This window comes from Cryptotermes secundus, unplaced genomic scaffold, assembly GCF_002891405.2.
Source record: "Cryptotermes secundus unplaced genomic scaffold, Csec_1.0 scaffold337, whole genome shotgun sequence".
NCBI lineage: Eukaryota > Metazoa > Arthropoda > Insecta > Blattodea > Kalotermitidae > Cryptotermes > Cryptotermes secundus.
In genome coordinates this window covers 835,084-847,461 of record NW_019733323.1, presented here as the reverse complement: position 1 = coordinate 847,461, position 12,378 = coordinate 835,084, and the positions used below count along the sequence as shown (strand labels likewise).

The following is a 12,378-nucleotide window of genomic DNA, read 5'->3' as shown; positions in this document are numbered from 1 at the left end:
GGGGGCTCTGTACACAGAAAATATAAACATATGATGGTTCATGTCAAATTTTTACTGCACAAAGTTCTATATCAAATTCTACACAATATTTATCAAGATTTACAGCAACAAATTTTATATAGTTGAGAACAAATATACATGTTCCACCTTTCATAGCATTATTTCTACAACAACTAGCCCCAGCCACGTAATTTTCCATTACAGTGTTATAGATTTCGGCATACTTTAGATGGTGCTTCCAAACAACAGATCTTTCGCGTTGGCGGTTAGATATTTCCTGCTGAACTTACAGACGCTTTCAGACAGGCAGCCTTCCAGAACTTCTCGATGTTTACGACGTTGTGCCTACGCGATGTTTCAAACTGATCGCTTCCACCGCGGTGCTGGCGTGAGAAAACTTTATCGCCACCGCCACCGCGATACCGCGATCGCTCTGGTGCTCTTCTGGTTCTTGACCCTACCGGGACTAGAACTCCGACCCCTCGGTCATCCAGTCCCTAGATAGTCGCTATACCGACCGATACCGACTACGCTTTCAGGACTCCTGCTCGTAGCACCGTCCACAACCAGCGGATGTGCCATTCCGTTGTGGAAAGGATTTAGCTTACTTAGTTATGTACGTACATGCATTTTCGTTGAGGTGATGATTTCTCTCTCTCTCTCTCTCTCTGTTACTTTTCCGAAGGCTGCCATTTTGCGTCACACAGTTGGCGAGCATGTGTTTGGCTTCGTGTTGAATGTAGAAGGCTGTATCACTGGCTGACGTCATTGAATGTCGCTGTGTTGTGTAATCGTGTGTTGTGAAGTAGACTAGTTTCATGTTTTAGTGAGGAAAAGGAAGTTTGTTGGTGGATCGTGCTTCCTGTTGCTGTAAAATAATCGGTTGAAAAGGTAAACTTTTTTTCTGCGGCAGGTTGGATTTTACTTTTGGGTTATCAACGATCAGCAGTGACACATGACCAAGAATTGATTCGGCTTAGACTGTTGGACGTGTTATGGCTTGTCAAGTACACCCGGCTTGTGTAGTTTTCCCTAGGGAATGTTAATAGTGTTTAATTTGGACTAGTTTTTCGTTAATGTGGTAACGTATCTGTGAAGAAAGAACTACATTGAACTGTATTTGCGCCACACTTTCGTTTCTTCCCATTAAGGTTATGAATTCCAACTTACTGTGTTGAATGCTTTATCGCTACACTTCCGTGCTGCCCATTTACCAGTTAGACAAAGAACTGCACTTGAACATTGTTATTCAGTTTTATTTTTAACAACCTGAAGGGCGTCCACAGTGGAGACAAAACACGTTACACTAATCTATGGGCATGGACAAGATGCCACAACGACGCAGTCGTAGCAAGGAAAAGGAAAGAGAGCGTCGTGAGAGACCATGTAGGTCTCGCCATAACTCTAAAGAGAGAAAGACCATGGAAAGAAGAAAGTTAACAGACTTGAAAGAACGGTCTCGCAGCAGAAGCCGAGAGCGAGAGAGGCATCGGTACAGGGACCGAAAACGCACACCTACCCAACCTAGCATCATGAAGGAAAAGGAGGAACCCAAGAAGGAACCATTATCACTCGAGGAGCTGCTTGCCAAAAAACAGGCTGAAGAGGCAGCTCGCAGCAAGCCCAAATTTCTGACAAAGGAAGAACGTGCAGCTGAGGCTTTGAGAAAACAGCAACAAGAGGAAGAAGAGATACGACATAAGATGGAAGAAGAAGAAAAGAAAAAGTGGACTGAATTTTACAAGGAGGCCAAAAAGGCATTTGATGATTTGTGCAAGGCAGACAAAGATCAGGATCGGGACAAAGATGGCTTTAGGAGGTGGGACAGAGAGCGTGAAAATACAGAGAAAGAGGAGGACAGCCAGTACTCAAAGGACAAGCAGAAGGAAGTGGAGATCATAAGAGAGTGTTGTCTAAGACCAGTCGAGAAGATATGCCGTGTGCGTCGGCCCAATGACCGCAAGTTTATGTTTGACTGGGATGCTTCAGAGGACACATCTATCGACTATAATCCCCTCTACCAGGAACGGCATCAGGTTCAGTTCTTTGGTCGAGGTAATGTTGCGGGTATTGACATCAAGGCCCAGAAACGACATCAGTCCAAGTTCTATAGGGAGTTGCTGGAGCGACGGCGAACTGAGGCTGAGAAGGAGCAGGAGAAGGTGCGCCTAAAGAAGCTCAAGAAGAAAGAGGAGAAACAGAAGTGGGATGACCGTCACTGGTCTGAGAAGCCTAAGGATGAGATGACGGAGAGAGACTGGCGAATATTTCGAGAGGAATACCACATCACCATCAAGGGTGGTCGAATCCCTGATCCAATCAGGAACTGGAAGCAGTCTGGAATTCCTAATGAGATTCTGGAGATTGTTGAGAAAGTTGGCTATACTGATCCCACTCCTATCCAGCGACAGGCCATTCCCATTGGCCTGCAGAATCGAGATATCATTGGTGTGGCAGAAACAGGTTCTGGTAAGACACTGGCCTTCCTGATTCCTCTGCTGACGTGGATACAGTCTCTGCCCAAGATTGAACGTATTGAAGATGCTGACCAGGGTCCATACTCCATAATCTTGGCACCCACTCGAGAATTGGCTCAGCAGATTGAGGAGGAGACCAACAAGTTTGGACAACCGCTTGGAATCAGGACAGTGGTTGTGGTGGGCGGATTGTCCAGGGAGGAGCAGAGCTTCCGCCTCAGGATGGGATGTGAGATTGTGATAGCAACACCCGGGCGTCTGATTGATGTGCTTGAGAACAGGTATCTGGTACTAAACCAGTGTACCTATATTGTGCTAGACGAGGCTGATCGTATGATTGACATGGGTTTTGAAGAAGATGTGCAGAAAATCCTAAACTACATGCCAGTCACAAATCTGAAGCCAGACACTGAGGATGCAGAAGACGAGATTGAACTGCTGGCCAATTACAACTCAAAGAAAAAGTACAGACAGACAGTCATGTTTACTGCCACAATGCCCCCAGCAGTGGAGCGTTTGGCTCGTACATACTTGCGTCACCCAGCCGTTCTCTATATTGGGTCTGCTGGCAAGCCAACAGAACGAGTAGAGCAGATCGTGTACATCCTGCCGGAGGCAGACAAGAGCCGCAAGTTGCTGGAGATCCTTGGTCGTGGTGTCACACCTCCAGTCATTATCTTTGTAAATCAGAGGAAAGGGGCAGATGTGTTGGCAAGGACGTTAGGGATGCGTGGTTATGATGCCTGCACACTGCATGGTGGCAAGGGCCAAGAACAACGAGAATACGCACTAGCAAGCCTCAAGTTGGGCACCAAAGGCATCCTTGTGGCCACCAACGTGGCCGGTCGAGGTATTGATATCAAGGACGTATCCATGGTCATCAACTATGACATGGCTAAGAGCATAGAAGAGTATACACATCGTATTGGTCGAACGGGTCGTGCAGGAAAACATGGTATGGCAGTCTCATTCTGCACCAAAGATGATTCTGAACTGTTCTATGACTTGAAGCATACGATACTGTCTAGTCCAGTGTCGACTTGCCCTCCTGAACTACTGAACCATCCAGATGCCCAGCACAAGCCCGGCACTGTCGTAACAAAGAGACGTCGGGAGGAGAAATTATTTGCATAAAGAGACCAGAGTGAAGCAATCTGAGGAAGCAACATTTGTATGAACCTTCATGTAAAATCATGAAAAGTTAAACAGTTCCATCTAGTGTGACTGGTTGATAATCCCTTTTGGAATCCATACTGCTCTGAAAGTAATATTTTATGTTTTACGATATGATCGAATCTTCTAAAAATTGCTTTTTCAAAAACTTTTGCAAACCCAGTTACTATAGATAATGGACTGTAGTTACTTATAACAGCCTTTTCCGCTTTTTTGTATACTTGCTTAATAATTGCATATTTTAATCTTTCTGGATATAGACCCATGGTTAATGACTTATTAATTACATAAGTTAGAGGCTTACTGATTTGTTGTCTGCACAGTTTTATAATTTTATTTGTTACACCATCATACCCTGAAGATTTTTTTTTATTTTAATTTGCTAATTATACTAATTATTTCCTCTTGTGCAACTAAATTAAGATTCATACCTGGAACAACATTTGAGAAATGGGAATGCAAGTATGACATTGCAGTATAAATATTAGTTTTCTTAATATTAAGATTTTCTGTTATTGTTGTGAAATATTTATTAAAACTATGAGCTGCTTGTTCAGTATTTATTTATTATTATTTTGAAAAGTCTGTGGTACACATTCTTTATTCTGATTGTTGGTCCTACCTGTTTGAGTGTTGATAATGTTCCAGGTAGTTTTTATTTTGTTTTCAGCTGATGTAATTAACTGATTATAATATTTCCTTTTAGCTTCTCTTATTACTCTTCTTAATAGCATGCAGTAGGATTTATAGTATGATTTAAACAAATAGTTGCAACTGTTTTGACAGAGAATGAATAAGGATTCCTTCTGTCTACAGGATGTATGTATACCCGCTGTTATCCAGCCATTATCCTTGAGTTAATTTGTTACATTTTGCTTTGGAAAGCATGACTCAAAGACAAATAAATACTTATTTAAAAATGAGTTGAATATTTCGTTTACATCATTTAGTTTATGTATATTTTCCTATTTTTCATTAGATAGTTTATTAAGAAATTGAGCAATTGAGTTTTCATTTACTAATATTCTTGTGATTCCCTGCACTTTTTTCTTCTCCAGGAAATTGATATTTTTTAGTACGAGACACTGAGCATCGTGATCAGATAGTCCATTACTAATAGAGAGTACCTCATATGAATTTATCCTTGCCTTATCTATAAAAATATTATCAGTAGCAGAGTTTTTGGTCACAGTTATTCTTGTTGGGAACTGTACTGTATGAAATATATTATATGATTGCAACAGCACTAATAGCTGTGTTTTACGAGTTGACTCTTCTAAAAAATTTACATTAAAATCACCACATAATATAAATTAAATTTTTTATAGAGTAATTTGAGTACAAATATAAATCACTCCGTCCAATGTGACCTGTAAGTTTTTTACTACATGAAAACTCAACACCCTTACATGTTTCGGTGTCTGTGGACCATCTTCAGAGGGCAAACATCACTACAAATAGGAAACCACCATCACATAAGTTGTTTAGACGTAAAGTACGTACACTTATATGCTNAAAACTTACAGGTCACATTGGACGGAGTGATTTATATTTGTAATTGTTAGTGTGATGGACCAGAATGAAACAAATCAAACTAATTTGAGTACTTTATCCAACTTATTTATAAAGTACTCAAAATTCCCATAGGGTGACCTATATATACACAGTACAAATATGTTAGTTTTAGCTAAATTGCTGCATAATAATTTTTTGTCAGACATGTGATGCTCAGATAAGCATATTAAGTGAGGATTTATATTATTGCTAACTACTGAACACTTCAATTCATCAGTTTTGCCTCCTAGACTTCTGATATTTTGATGTACAAGAATTAGAGAGCCTTTAGAATAGAATAGAATAGAGACTTATTTGATTTTACTCCCATAAAGAATCCTCATTTCTGGTAGGTGGTCTTCTTTTTCTTCTATTACTCTGCTCTCGTTCCCGATCAAGGATTGTTTCTGTTACCTTTTGTTGATTACTGGTGTCATTTCCCTCCATAATATTTTTGTGTACACCCACTGTCTGGTCACAATCACAATCACTCAAGTTCTCACTTTCACTATCTTCTTTTTCTTTTCCATCTTTCAGTTGAGATTCCTTGACTTCTGGACTTGTATTATCTCTTCCCTATACTTGGCGAGGTTTATTCAAATTATATATCCAACCCTGGGCTATAATGTCTCCCTTGTCCTTAGTTGAGAGTTCCAATATCTGGTTTAATATCATTTCTTGCACTCTATTTTTCCCAGTTACATTGAGATGAAGCCCATGCCTGGTATAACATGATCTATCCAATTCAATTTCCAGGATTTTCACATTACTCTAACTTCATTATTTTATACATTTTCCTATTGAATACTTTTATTTCTTAATTAATACATGAGGAGTACAGTGTGAAAATTTTCAGAAAATTAGGTGCTTTGATCATCGACACATGTAGAGTCAGTTGCAGGGGAATTAGGAATTTCTGTTGGCAGCTCTCACAACATCCTCAGAAATAAAAAGAGAAATACATGCTGAAAATTGAAATGAAATGAACTGAGCTGAACTGAACTTACAGTGATAGGTTTGGACAGTGATGAATCCAGTATCTGAATCAGATCTGAAGAGAAAATTTCTGTGTTACTCTCTTAACACCTAACACAGATGTGCTTTGTCTTTCCAGAAATATCCCCTCCTTATACAGTATGTAACACAGACTGGATTTCTAAGCTGACTGTGAAACATGCAGTTGTGATAATTAATGTAGCTAGGCTTGTAAGATTTATGATGAAAATGTAAGCTTATTAATGAAACTGAATATTCTGTTCACAGAAACTGACTCCATTGATTTTTAGCTTTGAGTTGCCAATAGTAGGAACACTGCAGTCTCTGCCTGATAGCAATTCTTCCTATGTGAGGAGCATCCAAGAAAAATACAGTGTTCATGTAATGTTTCATAACCGCCCCAAGCTGTATGGCACCATGGTAGTTATAAAGGGCTGTGAGTTGGAGGTGGCTATGGTAAAACAAGCGACTCTCTTGGTGATACAACACGTGTGAATCTCTTGCTGTGAGTATTTTAAATATCTGAGATTTTGTGTTGTTTCTTTGATGTCTTACCTTGTCTTTGTTAGAAAGGAAACTGCAGATTTCCATCCCTTCATATTATATTATTTTTTTATTACATAAAACCATTGGATTTTAGAGTTAGGCCCATTTATTAAAGTAGTTTCCCCCTCCCATCTATCAGGGCAGTATAATAGAGCACTGGTCTTCACTAAATGAATATTGACAATATCTGTTGGTGTTTATGTCCAACACATGATTTGTCACCGCAAGATTTATTTTTCAATGGAAATCAATGCTGATGTTTGACTTAGTAACACTTATATTGGGGGGAGGTGTGATAAACTACTCCAGGACACGGGAAAGGAAAAATAATGACCTCCCTTCACAGGGCATGTAAGGAACAGAAGGTAAATTAATAATTCAACTTTTAAACAGAATGGAATAAAGAGTAAAATTACAATTATAATAATCTCCATTGTGAGAACCTCAGATCTCGTCTGAAAAGTGTGTTTAAAATGCTGCACCAGCACCAGAACTAGAGCAATACAATGTTGTAAAGAAAAATATTTTAATCAGTTGGATGTTATTAATGAATACAATGTAATTCAGTGACACTTGTATAGCTCCCGTGTGATACTGTAAATGAGTGAAGACTATGAAGATAGAGTGAATAGATTAGTGTGTAGGGTTGGCACAGACAGCTGACTTTGGATTCAGCAAGTACTTTGAATCTGGGACATATCTTGGGAGCAGGTCTCTCTAGGATTTGCCTATTAAGAGAAAATGGATGTATGGAATTAAATCAGTTTGTATAATAAGATCTATAAGTATGTGACAATGGTGTATTAATCAATTTTAAGCGTTGTGTTTAAAAATGCTGTATCTAGCTCAATTTTTATGATAAATGGATGGAATTAACTTTGTTTATGTCAGCAAAGAACATAGTGTCACATATTATAACGGAAGATTTGAAATTTTAATACAAAGTTTTATACTCTATTTTCAATTTTTTGTGTTTTAATTTTGATGCGTACTGCAAAAATGGTTTCCCAGTTCTTCACAGTGTTGTTCTGCATTATAAACTCATTTCTGTTTGTAACACTTGACAAATTTTAGCAGTCCCTGGTGTCAAAACAGATGGAAGCAATAAAATCATTTGGTCTTCAGCTAGCACTTCTTACACTCTTAGGATTTTCGAATCTTTTGACTGAAGGACAGAAGAATGAAAGCATGGCTATTCAAGAGAAAGCTAGAGGGGTCCCTTCTTCAGTGCTGAGACCTTCCGTTAGAGCTGCAAAAGATTATTGCCCCTTCTATTTGAATGAACAGACAGCTGCATCGTGGCTGAGATACAGAGTGTGATCTGTTTTGTGTGTGTTCGTAGTGAAATCGAATACTGTAGTATAATTTCAGCCTATATATACATCAAGCAGGTAACAACAAACAAGGTATGTACATCAAATTTTACAATATATTTTTAACATACCTATCTAAAGAATCTGCAATAAAATTACTGGATCGTGGATAAGTTTTGGCATGACTCATACGTATATTTTTATTTGCTGTTGTTCATTTAGATATTATTTTAATTCCTCTACTAGGGTTTTACTCAAGTATGTCTGGTAATTAATACATTTAAAAATAAATATTTAGGACTGTGCATGCTCTTCTACTAGCGGCGTGTGTGCGCGCTTCCACTAGCAGAGTTTAAATGCCTGACTGGCCAAAACTGGGTACTTTGGCCACGACGACCTTACTCACCACTGGCACAAATGGGGCACTTCGGCACTTAAAGGTTAATATGACTGATTTCTGGGACCATTACCTTTTGTCAACATTTTTATTAAGACAGCGTTTTAGAGGCCGGTCTAGTCCCTAGCTCCATAAATTTGTTCCAAGTCAGGAGTCTTTTTTTCATGAGAATGGAGACACAGTCCAGCCTCTGAACCTCCAATTTAATAAAGTTTTGGATGATTGATAATGCCCAGAAAAACAGTCATTGTGGTTTATAAGTAATAGGTTGGTCTTGTACAGCTAAGATCTGAAGGATTGATTTTTCATCTTGAGTTAACAAAATATACTGTGGACATGTCTAAGTGTTGACTTCGATATAGTAACGAAACAAATGTCTGAAGAGATTCACTGTATCAAATCACCATTTTATCTGCCAAGACAAGACTTCATCATGATCCTGTGCAATGGCATAACACATAACACAGATCAAAATGACAGGGCTCTTATAATACAGAGTATCATTATTACTGTTCAGTATTACAATGTAAACACAACAGAATGTGTTAAAATTGACTGTATTTGTTGAAACTGATTTTGTATATATGTTTCTCAGTTTAACAATTAAGACAAATAAATCAGCATTTTTGTTACTGCAATGTAATTTTATTTTTATAGCATTATTCTATGATTCATAAAGTAATATAACCTAAATCCAAGTAATAAAACACATGTTTAAACCTAGGTTATTCAGAATCTTCAAAGATTAAGATAATTGAGGTTGTGAACAAATGTGTTGGAGGAAACAGCAGCACTTACAACAAAATCAGAACATAAAAATTGCTGTATCTGATGGCATGTGGCATCTGTTGGCATTGAACCGGGTAGCCAAGAAACATTTTTTAATTTCTTCCTTGATGAAGTCCTTAGGGAGCTCTAACTTTATTTTCTTCATGACAGAAGAGCAGTTGTGACTGAACAAGTTGGCTCAACTGGTAATGTTGACTTACATGTGGAAGGTGTGTAGTTTGAATCTCAGCCAGGACATCACTGTTGTGACAGTGGTTTCTTGTGGTTTCCATGGATCTCATAGGCAAATGTTGGGATAGTGTGTTAAATTAGACCACCATCACTAATTTCCATATCCTTTCTTAATCATTTTCTCAGTGTCCACTCATTTGACACTATATAATCTGAGTTACTGAGTGTGTTGTTAAATGAATTACAAAAAGAAATCTCTGCTTCTGCAGGAAATAGAGCTGTCATTTCTCTGATCAATATACACTTCTAGAAATACTTTACTGACTTTATTTAGAAATTATTGTATTTTTTATTGGGATGATTGAAGTATTTGTTATTCACTGCATTAAGAATTTGTTCATTGGTATGGTTGATATCATTAATCCCTCCTCCTCATGCATATGTAAACTTGTTTTGTAATGCTGTGTATATAATGATCTTTACAGAATGTTGTTAATCAGACTAAGCTCTACATTGCTCTGGATTAATAACAATATGTATTATATTGCTGTTTACTATATAAAATATTCCCCTAAACTTCACTGATTCATTTGATTTCATGCTGAGTTTTATTCATGTTTCAGCGTAAGAAATGGTTTTCTCTGGTATTAGATAACAACAAACATGGTCATGTGTACCAGTATTTTCCATTTTCCATTAGTTTCCACTGGCCATTCTCAAGTTTTATTTAACTTGTAGCGTTGTGCAAAGCTGAGACAAATGATGATTCCCATTCAGTTTGATTTTGGAAGAAGAGAAGAATACCGAATGTTAGTTCTATCCCTTGTTGAATACTTTTACCAATACCTCCAATACGGGGATGAATAACGTGAAAAATCTTGTTCTTATTTCAGAATTCCCAATAATTATGAATTATTATGTAATCTTGGTGTATCCAAAGAATCCACCAAAGTGCAAAGTCCTGTGTAACATTTTGTAACAAAATAATGTTCTTATGGCAAAGATTTGTTAGCCTGATGCCCAATCCCCAAGCTGGAGGAACACCCATTTTCAGCTGTCCATGAAAGCTCCTTCAGTATATTCATAAAAGGTAAAGTCCTTGTTTTTAACTGATTAAGCCCTACACCATGAAGGCATATGGGGGAGTGAATGTATAGGTCCACATTTTCTTGACCTCAGCACTAGCTGGAGGTGAGTGGTCAGCTTCATGCCCTGGCCGCTTTACCCCAGGTGAAAGAGCCCCCAGTACCCTTTTAATAGGAGGTTGGGTGAATCCCAGAGTCGGTCTGGACGATGTGTTGAAGAGAAAATTCTTGACCAGGAGGGTGACACTCCCGTAGGGGAGAGGGAAACATGCAGACCAGCCATCTCTATGCATCCTACATGAACTAGATAGTCTGGAAATGACTGGAATTGATCATTATACACCTATCAAAATTAGTCGAATCGCATAAGTGTGAACCAATCAGAGGAACTTGAATTTCTGTTAAACGCTTTGGGCTTTGGCTCAGTAATACGGTACTACTGCATAGTTTGTAATGTGTGCGCCATTGAGGTATATTGTGCAATTAATTAGATTAATTAGTAAGTAGAGATTTTGATTTGATGCTGTGAAGCGAGAGTCAACATTTACGCACGAGTTCACGTGTGTGTTATTTTTGTATATGGATTATGCTTACTACGCCCAATGAAATTAGAAGCAAACGTGAAGTCAGAAAGTGTTATTACGATACTTCATCCAAATCGTATTTCTGTATTTTAAGCATCTTTCAGTGTAGCCTTCTTAGGACCGTAGAATCTCAAGAAAGTGAGAGTGTACTGTGATTGTGTTATAATTTTTGTATTGTTTCTTGAAGGATAAATGGGAATAAAAAATGTGTTTTGCACCAGGATGCATGTCTTCCAGTGAACGCACTGGAATTAAATTCTTCTATTTTTCCAGGGATTTGGCACGGTATGAGCCAGATCTAAAATATTATTATAAAACATACTGTAAAATTTTGGCCAGTGTTATTAAAGGAGCTAAAAATCTTCATTATAATAAATTAATTTCTAATTCTAGTAACAAAATGAAAACCACTTGGACATTATAAAATCAGACACAGGTAGAAAAATTAATAATGCAGATATACAGTTTTTAAACATTGATGGGAAGTTAACTGATAAACATGATGTGATTACAGATTCATTTAATAATTATTTTCGAACAATAGCTGACAAGATCAATACCGGTAATGCAAATGTCGGCCACGTTATAGAGTCTGATGCGGACAAATATTCAAATTATCTGTGTCGAGCTATCACGACTCCCTTTCCAAAAATTAAACTGAACCATACCTCTACTAAAGAAACTGAAAATATAATTAAGTATTTAAAACCAAGAAAACGTGGTGGGTAAGATGAAATTCAGCTTAGAATTTTAAAAATCAGCACACCTTTCATTAGCTCCCCATTAACATATTTGTAACAGATCTCTTTCAATTTGTGTCTTCACCACTTGGTTGAAATATTCAGAAATAAAACCATTATTTAAAAACAGATAAAACTAATATGACTAACTACAGACCCATATCAGTACCGACATCATTTTCAGAAGTTGTTGAAAAGGTTATATATGCAAGACTGCACCAACATATAATGAGTAACAACGTAACAGCAAATGAACAGTGTGGTTTTAGGAGTAATTCATGTACAAAAATGGCCTCACACAAATTAATTAAGGATATATTAAATGCACTGAATAACAAAATATTAGTTGGTGGCATTTTCTGTGATTAGAAGAAAGCTTTTGACTGTGTCAGTATCTGTCTTATATGTCTCTCTGACTGCGTAAAGTATAATTGTATGGAATAGTTGGTAAGGCCAGTGCATTGATAAAATACTATCTCAAAGATAGGTACCAAAGAGTAAATTCATTTTACTTGGAGTATTATTTTAACTTCAATATTAATTATTGATCTTG

At 37.6% G+C, this 12,378-nt stretch overlaps 1 protein-coding gene and 1 long non-coding RNA gene across 3 annotated transcripts; both read left to right on the top strand.

The window, feature by feature from the left end:
* Positions 1 to 769: 769 nt before the first annotated feature.
* LOC111867969 lies at positions 770 to 8,052 on the top strand. Of its 2 annotated transcripts, none has more exons than XR_002843431.2 (3): positions 770 to 891; positions 6,468 to 6,705; positions 7,918 to 8,052. It is a non-coding gene; the product is annotated as an uncharacterized LOC111867969 (long non-coding RNA). The 2 variants fall into 2 exon arrangements; XR_002843430.2 differs by having other exon boundaries at positions 7,894 to 8,052.
* LOC111867968 (probable ATP-dependent RNA helicase DDX23) lies at positions 898 to 4,573 on the top strand. The gene has a single exon (XM_033752874.1). It carries the CDS (start codon positions 1,314 to 1,316, stop codon positions 3,609 to 3,611), a length of 2,298 nt encoding a protein of 765 aa, XP_033608765.1. The 5' UTR covers positions 898 to 1,313; the 3' UTR covers positions 3,612 to 4,573.
* Positions 8,053 to 12,378: the final 4,326 nt, after the last annotated feature.

Coding starts and splice junctions, on each gene's coding strand:
- LOC111867968 (XM_033752874.1), top strand. CDS start 1,314: ATGGGCATGGACAAGATGCCACAACGACGCAGTCGTAGCAAGGAAAAG.